We start from the raw sequence: 15,456 nt of genomic DNA, 5'->3' as shown, positions 1-15,456 counted from the left end.
AGGGTAAATAAAATCTATTTCTTTTTTCAAAAATGTTTTATTTAATTATTTTTTAAAGCAATATTACAACTCCAATACTTCTAACTTACGTGAAATTGTCCGAGGATTCCGAATATGACAAAATTGAGACCAAAAAGTGCCGCTATGGAGGCCTACAGGGCAAAAACTAACGTTGTAAAATATTTGTTCTAGAAAAATCGTAAAACAATGGGAAAAACTGCGATTGGCCAAAAAGTTAATAACGTAGGCTTATAGTCCATGAAATTCCCTAACTTTTGACCTATGGGAGTGTGGGTGTTGGAGGCTGTTGGCAAAAGTTATTAAAGTTTCAAAAAAATCCATTTTTAACAGTAATTTGCAAAAACTATGAGAAAAAGTCAAACCAATCCTGAATATCTATAGCACATATTGAAGGGCTTCAAAAGACCATTCGAATGCATCTAAGAGAGTTGGAATTGATCAAGTTTTACGGAAATGCGAGCAATTTTAAGATTTTTCATGTTTTTTGGACCTCAAACTTCGAAGCCCGTTTTACCCCACTACCCTTTGTCGTAGAGGGCTCATATTTGGCATGAGTTCATCTCATGTATAGACAAACAAACCCTGAAAGTTTCATCCAAATCGGAGCACCTCGATACGACCTCTAGAACAAACCGAGCAGAATCTACAAATACTGCAAACAAAAAAACAGGTATTTTGACCACGTTTTGTGATTTTAGCCTATTCTATACACAGTAAAAAAAATCATGGTAAAGTTTCATCTAAAAAGGAGTACATCTTTTATGTCAGAAAAAAGCTTTAATTTTACCTCTAATAACGTGTAAATTTACATCTGGCAGACGCTAGGAAAAAATATCTGTAATCCCAAAATAATATCAAACCGGCAATAGTTATATCTAGCTTACCAAGTCCGCGCCCCAACCCGCACCGCCATCTCGCTGCTGTGAAAACACTACGATCAAAGCCGAGGTACCTCCACGTATCTCGTATATCGTATATATATACCCTATATGCACACAGAAAAAAAAATCATGGTAATATTACATCTGGGAAGGGGTACATCTTTTATGTCAGAAAAAAGGTGTAATTTTACCTCTGGAAATGCTTAATTTTACCACTTTTCTGGTGTAATGTCACTTTTTCAGTCTAAATTGAGGTAAAATTATATCATAAAAGAGGTAATATTCAACCTTCCAAAATTATAGCTTCCAAATTTACACAATTTTTTTCTGTGCAGTAAACACAGTATACAATGTACGGAACACATAGAGCTACATTGGCTTTGATCATCCAGTTTTCACTGTGGCGAGATGGCCGTGCGGGTTGGGAGCTAGATATAACAATCGCCGGTTTGATATTTTTTTGGGATTACAGATATTTTTTCCTAGCGTCTGCCAGATGTAAATTTACACATTATTAGAGGTAAAATTAAAGCTTTTTTCTGACATAAAAGATGTACTCCTTTTTAGATGAAATTTTACCATGATTTTTTTACTGTGTATGTGAGACCAGATTTTCAGTCTCAAAAATATTTTTACCGCAAAGCTCGTCCGATTTCCCATAAGTTTGCCTTTGACAGCATTGTAATTGGAAGTATGGGGTTACTGATATAAGCTGGTTTGGAATTGCTAAATAGTAGAAATGATACTACTTCTTGAAAATTCTATTGAATTCATCATTTAATAAGAAAACAACTTTTAATAATATTTTACTGAACCTTTGCTTATTACTAAATTTTATGGTTTTTATTTTCTCTTTTCAGATCCACCAGAGATAAGCGTCGAGAATCCAATAGTCTACTCTGGTGAGGGCCAGGAAGCGATGCTGGTCTGCATCGTTCATGGCGAGTCACAGCCGGAAGTAAGTAATTTCGTCATGATTTTGTAGTTGAACCAATTTTGAAAAATCATTATGAAAAAAGTTTGAAATTTTATACTTTATTGTGCGTAATCGCAGAATTGACAGCACCGATTATTTTCGTACGATTTGTTCTTCTCTCCCTAAACCCGCTGAAGGTACTGTGGCACAAGGACACGATGCAGATCGACCAGACGGAGCGGCACGTGATCGAGAGTCGTGGGGCGCGCCACACGCTCATCATCCGCAAGGTGCACCCGCAGGACTTTGGCAACTACAGCTGCATCGCGGACAACCAGCTGGGCAAGACGCGGAAAACGGTCACGTTGACGGGCCGGCCCAAGGCGGCGGTCTTCCGGTCGATGCCGAACAGCCAGTGGAAGGACCGGTACAACATCTCCTGGATCGCCGACTCGCACTCGCCGATCGAGGAGTACAAGCTGTACTACCGGCTGGTGGACGGGGACATCCTGCAGGGCCACGATGGCATCTACATGGACGGCCGGAAGTCGCACCACACGTACATGGGCGGAAATGTGAGTATTCTTCTTTTTTTGCGAAAGTCACTCAATTTCCTTCAATTACCTGACTCCGATGGGTTTTGCGAAATCAGATTACAACCCTTCTACCGTGAGTGCACTTTTGCTCCCGATGGAATATGCTAGAGAGAGGCTCGTCCTCGTGACAAACCTGAACATTCTGTCGGAGACCCACATAATCTGCAGTTTCCCCCTAATCCTATCCCGTCGGATCATGTTCAACCAACTGGACGTGGGTGCGTTGCGTTGGCTTCCGACTTGTTTTTGTCCTGCTGTCCTGCCACACAGCACAAATGCCATGTCCCGTGTTCGGACCAACCAACCGACCGACCGACATGTGAACCGTAATTTCCTTAATCCAGGAAAAACCTGGCCTGTCATAATAACGCAAAATTAATTCAATCTCGTTTCTCTCCCTCTCTCTCTCTCTCCGTCCTGCATTTTTTGTCCGGATGTTTCCGTGGAATGACATCGCTGGCGCCCCCCGGACCATTACACGCGTCCCTATTCATCATCGCGGACGGCACAGATGCTCGACTACGACCGGAAGATAACCTCGTTTGACTCGTACTCGTACGGCGGTGGCGTCGGAAGTGGCGGCCTCGGCCACAGCGTATACAGCAGCCACAGCGTGCACGGCGTCGGCCACAAGTGGTCCAAGACGGACTGGCGGGACGTGGTGCTGCCGGCGTTTCCGTACTCCCACCACTACACCCAGGGCATGAGCTACATGCTGCGGGCGCTCGAGCCGGACCAGCAGTACGAGGCCCGGGTCCAGTCGAGGTAATTATTGACGAGAGGGACAGGTTCTGGGGTTTTTTTCTTCTTTTTTTGCTTGGTTCAAACTGGGTTCTATTGACGTTACCAAGCGACAAATCAGGGGGCGACGGTCATCAGCGAAGGAACGCATGATCTGCGTGAACTGCTGGTAAAAAATGTCATCTGGGGATTGGGATTCCTATTTGTTAAGTATTGATTATTCAAGTTTTCAAAAATACTTTTAACTTTTGCAAAAAAAAAGTCATACTATGTTTACGTCAAAAAACACTAAGGATACTCTGAATTTAAACCAAATTATTAAAAAAAAATCTAATATTACAAACATTATAAACAAATAAGCTATACATTTTTACGGTTCAGCCTTGAATTTTTAATCCAATTTTCTTGATAATATTGAAGCTTAACAAACATCAAAGCAACTTTTCAAACAACATACTTTCCATACTAAATTAGATTATTTAAAAAATTAAAATTGAGAGAACCATCATTTCAATTTATTTAAATCATCATCAAAAATAAGCCTAGAGCTCTTTGTAATTTTTGAAGTATATTTTTTAAACAACCTTAAACATTGTTTCTGATAATATTTTTTATTTCAATGCAAAAAAGAGGACAATAAACGATGGATCAACTATAGTCCCCATTGAACAAGCTGACAAAGAAATTAGTTTTTTGTCATAAAAGACCCAATGCTATTTTTTTCAAATTTGAGTTAAAAATCAATTTTAAACTCTTTGTGGTCGTACAAAGTGACATTGCGCATAGAAAAATAAGCTTTATCGTTGAGAACAATAGAATCAGCATTATAAACTTAATTTTAGGACTCAATGTCTGTAATAAAATTTACATGGCGTTTTTTTTCACCCCACCAAAGTCTTTTTTTGCAAGAATTGTCATATTTTATTTATTTTTTTCCATTGCAGTTTGCTGCAATTTTTTTGGTCTGGAATATTTTCTAAGAAATTGTACTGTGAACGGTGAAATAAGGTTTCAAGTTAATTTAAAACTATTGTTTAAACATTTACGGTATGACTTTTTTCTGTTTTTTTTATTAAGTCGAGTTTTAAGGAGAAAAGACAAACAAAAAAAGCTAATAAGCGGGTTTTCAACCTTAATTTGAACTTATTTATTTTACCATATATTTTTCCTGGGTAAAAAATATACATTCGTAGAAAAATATAAAGCAGAAATTATATAAAATAACAAGCCTTACCCAACAAACTTCGTTTTGTAATTTGTTGTTTTGTTGACGTTTTTAGCTTGTTTGCTTATTCAGCCTCCTGTGATCAAAATTTGATTTTACGTAACTTTTCCCATATAATCTACAGATTTTCCGGAATCGGTTCCAGAGTGGCCAAAGTTGTAACTTTTTGGCGTAAGAACCTTCCTTGAACTTATACGAACCCAACGCAACAAAGAGCACCTCGATCCGACGTTCCGTGTTGAATTGATTCGCGTTCGAACAAAACCGTCGAAATTTTTTATATATATAGATGTAATTGGTTCATTGATTGTTCATCAGGTAAGGTTAATTTTCAAATAAAAAGATTAAATAAGTCAAAAAACAAATTTAAAATCATTCAAATAATAGTTAATTCAGAAAATGATCCTCTTGTTTAATTTAAAAGTGTAATATTTCACTCATGAAAAGAAAATTGTTATAGGATTTTTCAGTTATTTACAGAGATATTTATATTTTATTATTGCAACTTCCTTGAGGAAAAGAATTAAATTTTTAAAGGTTTTGAGGATGATTTATTTTAGTAAAATTTTAACACAATTTGTGTCAATTTTTTTTTCTAATGCGGGTAATTCATAAAGGAAACAATAAACATTAAACATCATTTGGGTAATTCTCTACCAACTCACACGAAATCGGGAAAAGTTGCCCCGACCCCTCTTCGATTTGCGTGAAACTTTGTCCTAAGGGGCAACTTTTGTCCCTGATCACGAATCCGTTTTTTGATATCTCGTGACGGAGGGGCGGTACGACCCCTTCCATTTTTAACATGCGAAAAAAGAGGTGTTTTTCAATAATTTGCAGCCTGAAACGGTGATGAGATAGAAATTTGGTGTCAAAGGGACTTTTTTTTCGTAAAATCACGATAACTCGTGACGTTTTTAAGCAAACCCCTTATGTCTGCATATCCAAGGGTTTCCAGAAGCGTTTATTACTTGCCAGTCTGCCAATTAATTACTCAAATTACTGGTCCAAAATGATTAATTACATAAATTACCTAATTACTTTTCACTGCGATAAAAACATTTAATTTAAATTTAAGTATTCATTTCTAAGGTACTAAACTAAATTATTTATAAATAGCTCATTCGATAGCTCTTTCAAAAATTATGCTGTTTATTTTTTTGTACCAATCTGGATATTGTGAATTTTGCGTAAAATTTTTATTGAAAATAACTATAGGCGATCAAACGTCAAATATACCCCCACTAGAGGGCGCTGAAACTATGGGTGATGTTTACATAATATCCTACAGCGAGTTAATTGGTTTGAAATAAGGAATTGTTTTATTTTATTATAAAATTGACATTAGTATTTAATTATACCATTTTCATGTGAAAAATAAGTAGCTCAATTGATATGAACAGTAATATTTGTTTTAAGGCCAATTTAACCTTTTCATTATCTGATTCGAAATTCCATTATATTTCACGTTTCAGTCATCCGAACCCTTATCAATCAAGTGCAAAAGAAGATTATTTAAGTTGACTTACGTTTTTTGAAGTTGTGTTTGTCATAAAAGCTCAAAAACTACTGTATTGTTTTACTTCAATATATGAATTTTAATATAATTAATTAATAATTTAAAATTGCTTTCAGTTTATTGCAATTCAAATGCCATTAAAATATAAAAGTTGTTTAAAAAAGGCCCCCTGATTTTTCGATCCAAACATAAACTTTGACAAATATTTGAAGCGGCTCTTCATGAAAATTGTGAAATTCATCAAAATAACGTTAAGCGGTTACATACATGTAGAAAATCACAAAATTTCATATTACAGAAAATTGATTAAATCCTCTTGAAAGATGTATTTCAATAACTCCTGAAAGTTTAATGAAGATATTTCATGATTTAACTGAGTTAGAGACGATATAAGCTCAGAATTTTGCCATGCGCATAGCAAACTGTTAAACTTTGTAAGCGTTTTTCTCTAAACACTCCCAAGACATATCCCGTGTGCATGACGAAGCCCGATTTTGAAATTTTGAATTTTCAAAAAATACAAAAATCAAAACTGGTGTTTTTTTATATGACAATCAGAAAGATATTTTTATCTCTTTTTAAAATAAACTATTTGAAAATCGGCCTTCGTCATGCACACGGGACCGGTTGAACGAATCTTCACAAAAATTTTGAGCCGATTTGGTCGAAGCAATGTTGAGATATCGTGGCACCCGTTTTTTGAAACTGCTAACTTCAAATAGGTATAACTCGACAATGACACAACCAAATGTCTTCAAATTTGTTTTGTTAATAGATGAAAATGTATATTTTAATGGCCTGAAAACAGATTTTGAAAAAAGTTTAAGTGTGTGCTCAAACTTCCCTCTGACATTTTTACCGATTTACATGTATGTAACCCCTTAAGTTTTAAAATGTTTTTCAAACATTGGTTTGACATAACTTGTTTTTTTTTTCAAGCAAATTAAAAAAATCCGTTACTGAAAATACGGATAATGTGAAATGTGACATTTACATTGGATTTAATTTCTGCATCTGAATATTAGTCGATTTTAATTTCACTGAGTTTGATTTTTAACATTGAAACATTTGTCTCAGAAATATTTGGAAATTTTTCGGGAAAATAGCTTAGCTCTTATTAGAGAGATATTACAGGACTATCAATTTCTGCAGATTATGAAAAAATATAAAAACAATATTTTTATTGGTTTTTAAATGGCTATCACATTAAAACTTTGTTTTTATCAATGGTAATTAAGTACATTTTGGTTTTAAATATTTGATCCACATAAACTTCAAATAACTTTGACTGCCTATTAGAAGAAAAAGCATAAAAAATTAAACAATTCTAATGTAGTTCTTGCAAAATGAAAACATAATTTATAAAAATATGTTAATATATATTTATTTAATAAAAATGAATAGATTTCGGATTCACAAAACATTTTTCACTGGGTAATATATAATGGCGTTGCCTTTTGTTGTTAATCAGCTTCGATAAACAACATGATAAAAATAAATTTTAGGAAAGAACTATGGTGAATAAGGCCTTCTACATACAGAACCAGTATTTTTTAATCTTTTTGTTTCACTCTTATTTGAAATTAATAAAATAATTTTCTAATATTTTTTGTTAAATAAAAATCAATTGCTTTAATTACTCAAAAATTACTTTAATTACCAATTAATTACCTTAAATTACTCTAATTACCATGAATTACTAAGTAATTAAAAAATTACCTAATTACCAGCTAAAAATCAAAGTAATTATTAATTACTTGCCAGTCTGAGGCCTTGCTGGAAACCCTTGTGCATATCAAAATTTTTGTAATAGTCTGCTCTACAACTTTGTAGAACAATATAACACTCTAAAAAATAACCCTGCAAAGTAAGAAAAAACACGAAATTTTAAAATGAAAAATTTTGTTCTAAATGAAAAAATTACCCTTCTGGGTCAATGTAGATTCGAAAAGTACATTAAACTATCCATAAAATGACATGTTCCAAAATTTTTACAGTCGAGTAACGGAAAATGGGAGAATTTTTAAAACTTTTTTAGTGTTTTTTTCGATGAAAAATACGTTTTTTTCGGAATTCGGGCGTCTAATTTTACATAAAAGTCCTTTTGACACCAAATTTCTATCTTATCACCTTTTGAAGCTGCAAATTATTGAAAAACACCTCTTTTTTCGCATGTTCAAAAATGGAGGGGGTCGTACCGCCCGTCCGTCACGAGATATCAAAAAACGGACCTCGGATTCGTGATCGGGGACAAAAGTTACCACTTAGGGCAAAGAATTATTATATTTTTTGAAACCTTAAAATTGTGAAATCACCCCTAACCCCCCCCCCCCCCCCCTTCCTATCCTTCAAGTGTCCGCGCGGTTTATGGATGACCCCAAAATTTAAAAAAAATGTAAATTCTAAAAAGTGTCTGTAGTTTTTTTAATTAGGTACTTTGATTTCAAAAATTATATTTACTAAAAATATTAAAAATCAGCTTTTTTTTACTGACCTTCCAAAAATTCTAAAGCTACTTTAATTACTTTTAAAATTAAAATTTATACAAAAACATTTTTTAAACTTCAGAAAATTTAACATAAAACATAAAATCTGTAGCATTTACAAAAATCAATTTAATAATACATACCACAAAAAAATGTTTTTTTTTATTCGATTCCGTCGACTGTTAAAAAAACATATTTATGATTTACAAAAATTGTTAAAAATCAAGAAATTTCAGAAAATTTTCAAATTTTGAAAAAGTCTAGAGTTAAAAAAAAACAAAGTGTAGAATGACTTCAAAAAATCAAAAAAAGCATTTGTCTCATTTATAAAATTTACAAAAAAAAATCCAAAAGCTTAATTTACTACAGTAAAAAAACCTGTTCAAAAATGCTGCGTAATTGGTGGAGCCACCAAATTACGTCATAAAAGTTTACTTTCAAATAATTATATATTCTATGAGTTGAACTCTAGGTTTTCCCAAATCACCTTTTTGTTTATTTTTCGATTTTAATGAAAATTTCTCCATGCCAAGAGAAGCCAAAATTTGGAATCGGGAGAAAAGGATTGAACATCAAAAATATTGTCAAACAAAGTTTTAAAGTTTTAAATAGTTTTAAATGTAAACACAAATTGCAAACAAAAATAACTCCCCGGGCAAACGGTAATAACAAAATTAATGCCATTTCAATAACAAATACTGTTAAAATAACAAAAAGTGTTATGGAATCTTCTTGAAAAATTCATTTTTGCATAAGAGTTTATGTTATCAAAACAAAATTGGTTATTGGTCTGATATTGGTTGAAAAACAAAACAACTTTGGAATAACATTTTTTGTTATGGAAGAATACCTCCTTATTGGGACGATCCCGAGCAGACGGAAATAACGTGGGAATAACATTTTTGCGTATTTGAAAATACTAGGCCAATAACATTTTAAGTTATTTATAACAAGATTTGTTATTAGCCGTTATGATTTTTTTTTTGTTATTGGATTGTTATTGTAATAACAGACTAATAACATTTTTAGTTATTCTTCGAACAAATCTTTGTTATTATTTTTTGTTATTTTAACAACTAATCCGATCATCCCAATAACAGTTGGAGTTATTCTTCCATAACAAAAATTGTTATTCCAAAGTTGTTTTGGCTGTCAACCAATATCAGACAAATAACAAATTTTGTTATGATAACATAACCTGTTATTAAACTCTTATGCAAAAATGGATTTGGCAAGAATATTCCATAACACTTTTTGTTATTTTAACAGTATTTGTTATTGAAATGGCATGAATTTTGTTATTACCGTCTGCCCGGGTTAAAATAACAAAAAATAATAACAAAGATTTGTTCGAAGAATAACTAAAAATGTTATTAGTCTGTTATTACAATAACAATCCAATAACAAAAAAATCATAACGGCGAATAACAAATCTTGTTATAAATAACAAAAAATGTTATTGGCCTAGTGTTTTCAAATATCAAAAAATGTTATTCCCAAGTTATTTTCGTCTGATCGGGATCCATGTTTTTTCGGTATTTTCAATTTATATTTTTCTAAAAAAAATATTTTTTTTTCAATTTTATATTAGTTTCCCGAGCAGACGGAAATAACTTGGGAATAACGTTTTTTGATATTTGAAAATACTAGGCCAATAACATTTTATGTTATTTATAACAAGATTTGTTATTCGTCGTTATGATTTTTTTGTTATTGGATTGTTATTGTAATAACAGAATAATAACATTTTTAGTTATTCTTCGAACAAATCTTTGTTATTATTTTTTGTTATTTTAACAACTAATCCGATCATCCCAATAACAGTTGGCGGTATTCTTCCATAACAAAAAATGTTATTCCAAAGTTGTTTTGGCTTTCAATCAAAATCAGACCAATAACAAATTTTGTTATGATAACATAAACTGTTATTAAACTCTTATGCAAAAATGGATTTTTCATGAAGATTCCATAACACATTCTGTTATTTTAACAGTATTTGTTATTGAAATGGCATGAATTTTGTTATTACCGTCTGCCCGGGTTATGCGATTGCTTAAAATAAAGCCTCTAAATGTTGCAGTTTGTGTCACAGCGTCACTGAAATATCGTAAAGTCACGGAAGCTATTGGTTAGAATCTCTTTAATTTAATTCGAAGCTCTTGTTAAGTTGTATGCTCTTTTTGATAAAAAATAATAATAAAAAAAACTTATCAACAATTGAAAAATGACTTGAATAAGTTGTTTAAACCTTTTCAAAAATAAAATCTTGATTTTGTCATTTTTTGTAAAGTGCAGAAAGTTTATGGATTCTCGAACTTTTTAAAATGTTTTTTTTTTTGCAAAAATTTCCAATTTAAAAAAAAATGATTTTTTTTCGAATAACTTCATCTTTAAATGGGTAAACACAAAAGAAATAAAAATATAATTATTGAAATAACAAGCCACCCGAGCAGACGGAAATAACTTGGGAATAACAGTTTTTGATATTTGAAAATACTTGGCCAATAACTTTTTATGTTATTTATAACAAGATTTGTTATTCGTCGTTATGATTTTTTTGTTATTGGATTGATATTGTAATAACAGACTTATAACATTTTTAGTTATTCTTCGAACAAATGTTTGTTTTTATTTTTTGTTATTTTAACAACTAATCCGATCATCCCAATAACAGTTGGAGTTATTCTTTCATAACAAAAAATGTTATTCCAAAGTTGTTTTGGCTTTCAACCAATATCAGACCAATAACAAATTTTGTTATGAAAACATCAACTGTTCCTGGGCAGACGGTAATAACAAAGTTCATGCCATTTCAATAACAAATACTGTTAAAATAACAGAAAATGTTATGGAATTTTCTTGAAAAATCAATTTTTGCATAAGGGTTTAATAACAGTTTATGTTATCATAACAAAATTTGTTATTGGTCTGATATTGGTTGAAAGCCAAAACAACTTTGGAATAACATTTTTTGTTATGGAAGAATAACTCCAACTGTTATTGGGTTGATCGGATTAGTTGTTAAAATAACAAAAAATAATAACAAAGATTTGTTCGAAGAATAACTTAAAATGTTATTAGTCTGTTATTACAATAACAATCCAATAACAAAAAAATCATAACGGCGAATAACAAAACATGTTATAAATAACATAAAATGTTATTGGCCTAGTATTTTCCAATATCAAAACTTGTTATTCCCACGTTATTTCCGTCTGCTCGGGTTATTAACCCCTTATGCAAAAATTGATTTTTCAGGAAGATTCCATAACACTTTCTGTTATTTTAACAGTATTTGTTATTGAAATGGCATGAATTTTGTTATTACCGTCTGCCCGGGATAGTTTCAACATTTGCATGGAAAAGGTGTTTTAAAATGCATTAAACACTAGTTCAGTTGTTTTGCAATCATTAGTTTTCAAAAAAGGTAAGATTTGACGAAAACAAATATTTTAGCGAAAAAAAAAATTTTTTTGCTATAATATACATCGAAAATTTTTAAAAATTCTAAAGATTTTCAAATCAACCCAAACATGCTAAAAATTATTCTTAATGCAGGAGAATGCATTTTAAATTGATTTCAGATGATTGTACTTAAATTTTTATTGAAATTTTGAAGTTTAAAAAAATAAATATTTTTTGGCCCCCTGATTTTTCGGGCCAACTTTGAAGGGGGGGAGACAAAAACTTTAAATAAAATTTGTACCAGCCTAAAAAGTTGAAATCAAAATTTTGAATCTTATCTATGGCACCCCTAGTTCACCGCCCCATCGTCCAACCCTAGTCCCATTCTCTCTAATCTTGTTCAGTGCAGGCAGCTGATGCCGTCCACACCGCTATCCCAGCAGGTCACAATCCCAGAACCACAATCCGTAATCATCCGTCGGATTGCACCCGGGTTTTACGTTTGTTCTCTCGCTAGTTCTGCTTCTGCTCTTGTGGATGCTGGTGGTGGATCTGAGGAGTCGGTCTGGGAGGACATTCTGACAATACTGATGTGGTTTTTGCATACTCTTCCGGTGGGTGTCACATCAGCAGGGCCCAAACACCACGACGACCGAAGTTCCCACCAGGTCTCTTTTCCAATTGGCATTGCATTGCATGTTCAACGGTTCAAGGGGGGCAAAAAACGTCGAACGTCATGCACCATGGATCATTATCGATGCATTGCTGCACACGAGACTCACTCTTCAGAAGAGTAGCGCAAGAAGTGGTTGGAGAAAACTGACAAGAAAAGCTCGTCGTCGAACGTGCCTGATTGAATAAAAGTGAGCTTTGTGGGAGAGCTTTTTTGTTGTTGTCGTAGTTCGAGGAGGCAGAACTCTCAACCTTCTTCTAGTGGGGAATGTCGGCCTGACAGCTATTACCAGTGACAAATTATTATTGCCATCTTTTGGTTTCGTCGTCGTCGTCGTCCTGGTGAATCCCGGAATGCTTTCCTAATCGATCGTTCCGGGGTTTTAATAGGGCCACCACCACCAGTACATCTGGCCCAATCGGTTCGAAGGGATGATCTATCTTTGGCAGATGGCAGCCACGGCAAAATGGGAAAATGGAATATTAATAACCGTAAATCATGGCCCTGAGGTTTTCGGCTTGGGTTGGTTGGGCTTCGTATCGATTCTCGGGACAGGAAAAGGTCAAACGGTGCGCTAGGTCGTAACTCTTGAAGATGCCAAAATTAAGGACAGCTGCCAGCCGGGCCCGGGAGCGGTGGTGGTTGACCCTTTTTTGCTTACGTGGTTGAGGAGTCATGATTTGGGTTGGGTTATTGAATTATCGGTGGAATAGTTTATTTTCGAGTGGGTATTGCACATATTTTCAGAACTACAGTTTATTATTTAGAAAAAAATAAATTTAACTTGAATGAAACCAAAGCCATAAACCCAAATATAATCCTACAACATTTTTTCCTCTTCTAATTACTCGTTTCATGCTGCTTTCAACGAACACCATCAACCTTTCCCCGTGTCTCGTTTGACACTGAAATGGCAAAAATAACTCGCATCTGGAAATGGCATTTCTAGAAACCGGTATGGTTGGAGTGATTTCTCCGAAAGCTTTCTGTTCACCACATCAAACACAGGTAGGTGTAATTACTAGAAATGTAAGATTAAAAGTTTTTTTTTAAATATTTTGTGCTTTAAACTTCATGTAGAATTTTTATATTTTCATATTAATTTCTTTTGACAGTCGATCAGTAAAAAAATATGTTTTACGTTTCGAAAAAAAAAACATTTTTTTGGTCCTAGCAGTTCAGTTTAAAGCAAAAAGTTAAATTTTTCAAATTTGATCTTTAGACATTCAAATAAATGCTGTTAGGTATTTTTAAACAAGATTCAAACCATAAAAGTCTTTTTATCAAAAATATTTGCATATTTCTTCTTCTTCTTTTTTTTCCTTTCTTCGAACAAAACTGATCCTATATTTTAATTCAAGTGTTTTTTGTGTTTTTCGTGATTTCAACTTAAAATTCCAAATGGTTGCTTTTTTTTGTTGTTGTTTGGAAATGTTTTGATGCGATTAGTTTAATTCATCGAAACAAAGATGGTGAAATATTCAAATTCCAGTGTTTTCTTTAATGTTTTTCGTGATTCCAATTTCAGGAAATATTATTTCTAAATAATTAAGAAATTTTCGACGAAGTAATTAAAATTTCAAAGGGCCATACATTCAATATTACGCCCTTTTGAAATGTTAGTCTTGATTAAAAAAAATTCAAAATATTGTTTTCGAAAATATCGAAAAATCACACGAATGTTTCATGTTTCAACATTAAAGTCGGAAGAGACTTAGAACCCGGGCAGACGGTAATAACAAAATTCATGCCATTTCAATAACAAATACTGTTAAAATAACAGAATGTGTTATGGAATCTTCATGACAAATCCATTTTTGCATAAGAGTTTAATAACAGTTTATGTTATCATAACAAAATTTGTTATTGGTCTGATTTTGATTGAAAGCCAAAACAACTTTGGAATAACATTTTTTGTTATGGAAGAATACCGCCAACTGTTATTGGGATGATTTTTTTTTTTTTCTAAAACATCCTTTATTTTTCTATTGCATTGTATCTTTACAAAATGCAGGCACCACACACGACGACATCAATTCCCTAAGCTTTTTTAACAAATGTTTAAATAATCCTTAAAATACTTCTTCACTAAACCTTTCGAATTCCATCTAAACTCTCTTATGCTCCTCTGGAAAATAAACAAATTGAAACGGGGAAATTTATCCACACAGTAAGCGACAAAGTGTACAGCAAGCCACATCGCAGCCCTTTGGGGAAAACTTTCGGTATCAATACGCCAGAAAAACAGATCATCTATTTGCTTAGCCGAAACTGCGAACCTTTTGCGAAAAATTTCAAAAACCCAATCGCGAATTTCTTTCCCCGCTATACAACTTCGAACTCGATGCAGATTAGTGTCAATCTCACCACAAACTTCACAAATTTCATTTTCCACTCTTCCTATATTATAATGCAATAATTTGCGCTTGTTTGGTACAAGATCGTTGAAAAGTAAATAAAGTTTAGATTTATCATGTGACAAAAAATATGGTTGATTCATTAAATTCCAAAGTATGTTCCAGTTTATTGAAGGAAACTCTGTTTCAATACGTGGTGTAAAATTGTATTGATCAATGAAAGTACGGTATAGTTGTTTAGTACATTTAATTTGAATATTATCGTTAATCAGCCTTTTTGATTCCTCAATCCATTCCTTGCCATTTCTCGTTAATCTTTGCAAATGATTAAAATTCAATAAGTATTTTTCATTCTGAGAGTTATCATCTGTTTCTTTTAAAATATTTTTTATAAATAAGGCTTTGCACTTGGCTTCTGGATCAATGAATCCCAATCCACCACGGTCCATATCTAAATACAGCTGCCTTTTATCAACTCTAAAAATATAACCTTTCCAAAGAAACATTCCCGAAATTTTTCTAATTGAAGCAATGTGCTTATTTTTCGGTGGTAAAACTTGTGAGAGATACCACAACTTAGATAAAATAAATGTGTTCAAATACCAAACTTTTTGAATTAAATCCATTGTTCGAAAA

At 32.8% G+C, this 15,456-nt stretch overlaps 1 protein-coding gene across 1 annotated transcript in view; it reads left to right on the top strand.

The window, feature by feature from the left end:
• Positions 1-15,456, top strand: part of LOC120432351 (hemicentin-1-like) — a 295,990-nt gene that overhangs the window by 271,051 nt on the left and 9,483 nt on the right. Inside the window, exons 7-10 of the mRNA XM_039597537.2 lie at positions 1,763-1,860; positions 2,016-2,393; positions 2,926-3,179; positions 13,413-13,471. Of these exons, the coding sequence (XP_039453471.1) occupies positions 1,763-1,860; positions 2,016-2,393; positions 2,926-3,179; positions 13,413-13,471 (789 nt within the window). The remainder of the gene's footprint in view (positions 1-1,762; positions 1,861-2,015; positions 2,394-2,925; positions 3,180-13,412; positions 13,472-15,456) is intronic.

Source organism: Culex pipiens, chromosome 3, assembly GCF_016801865.2.
Source record: "Culex pipiens pallens isolate TS chromosome 3, TS_CPP_V2, whole genome shotgun sequence".
Taxonomy (NCBI): Eukaryota; Metazoa; Arthropoda; class Insecta; order Diptera; family Culicidae; genus Culex; species Culex pipiens.
Note: the sequence above shows the minus strand (reverse complement) of the source record. Positions and strands in the feature narration are given on the sequence as shown.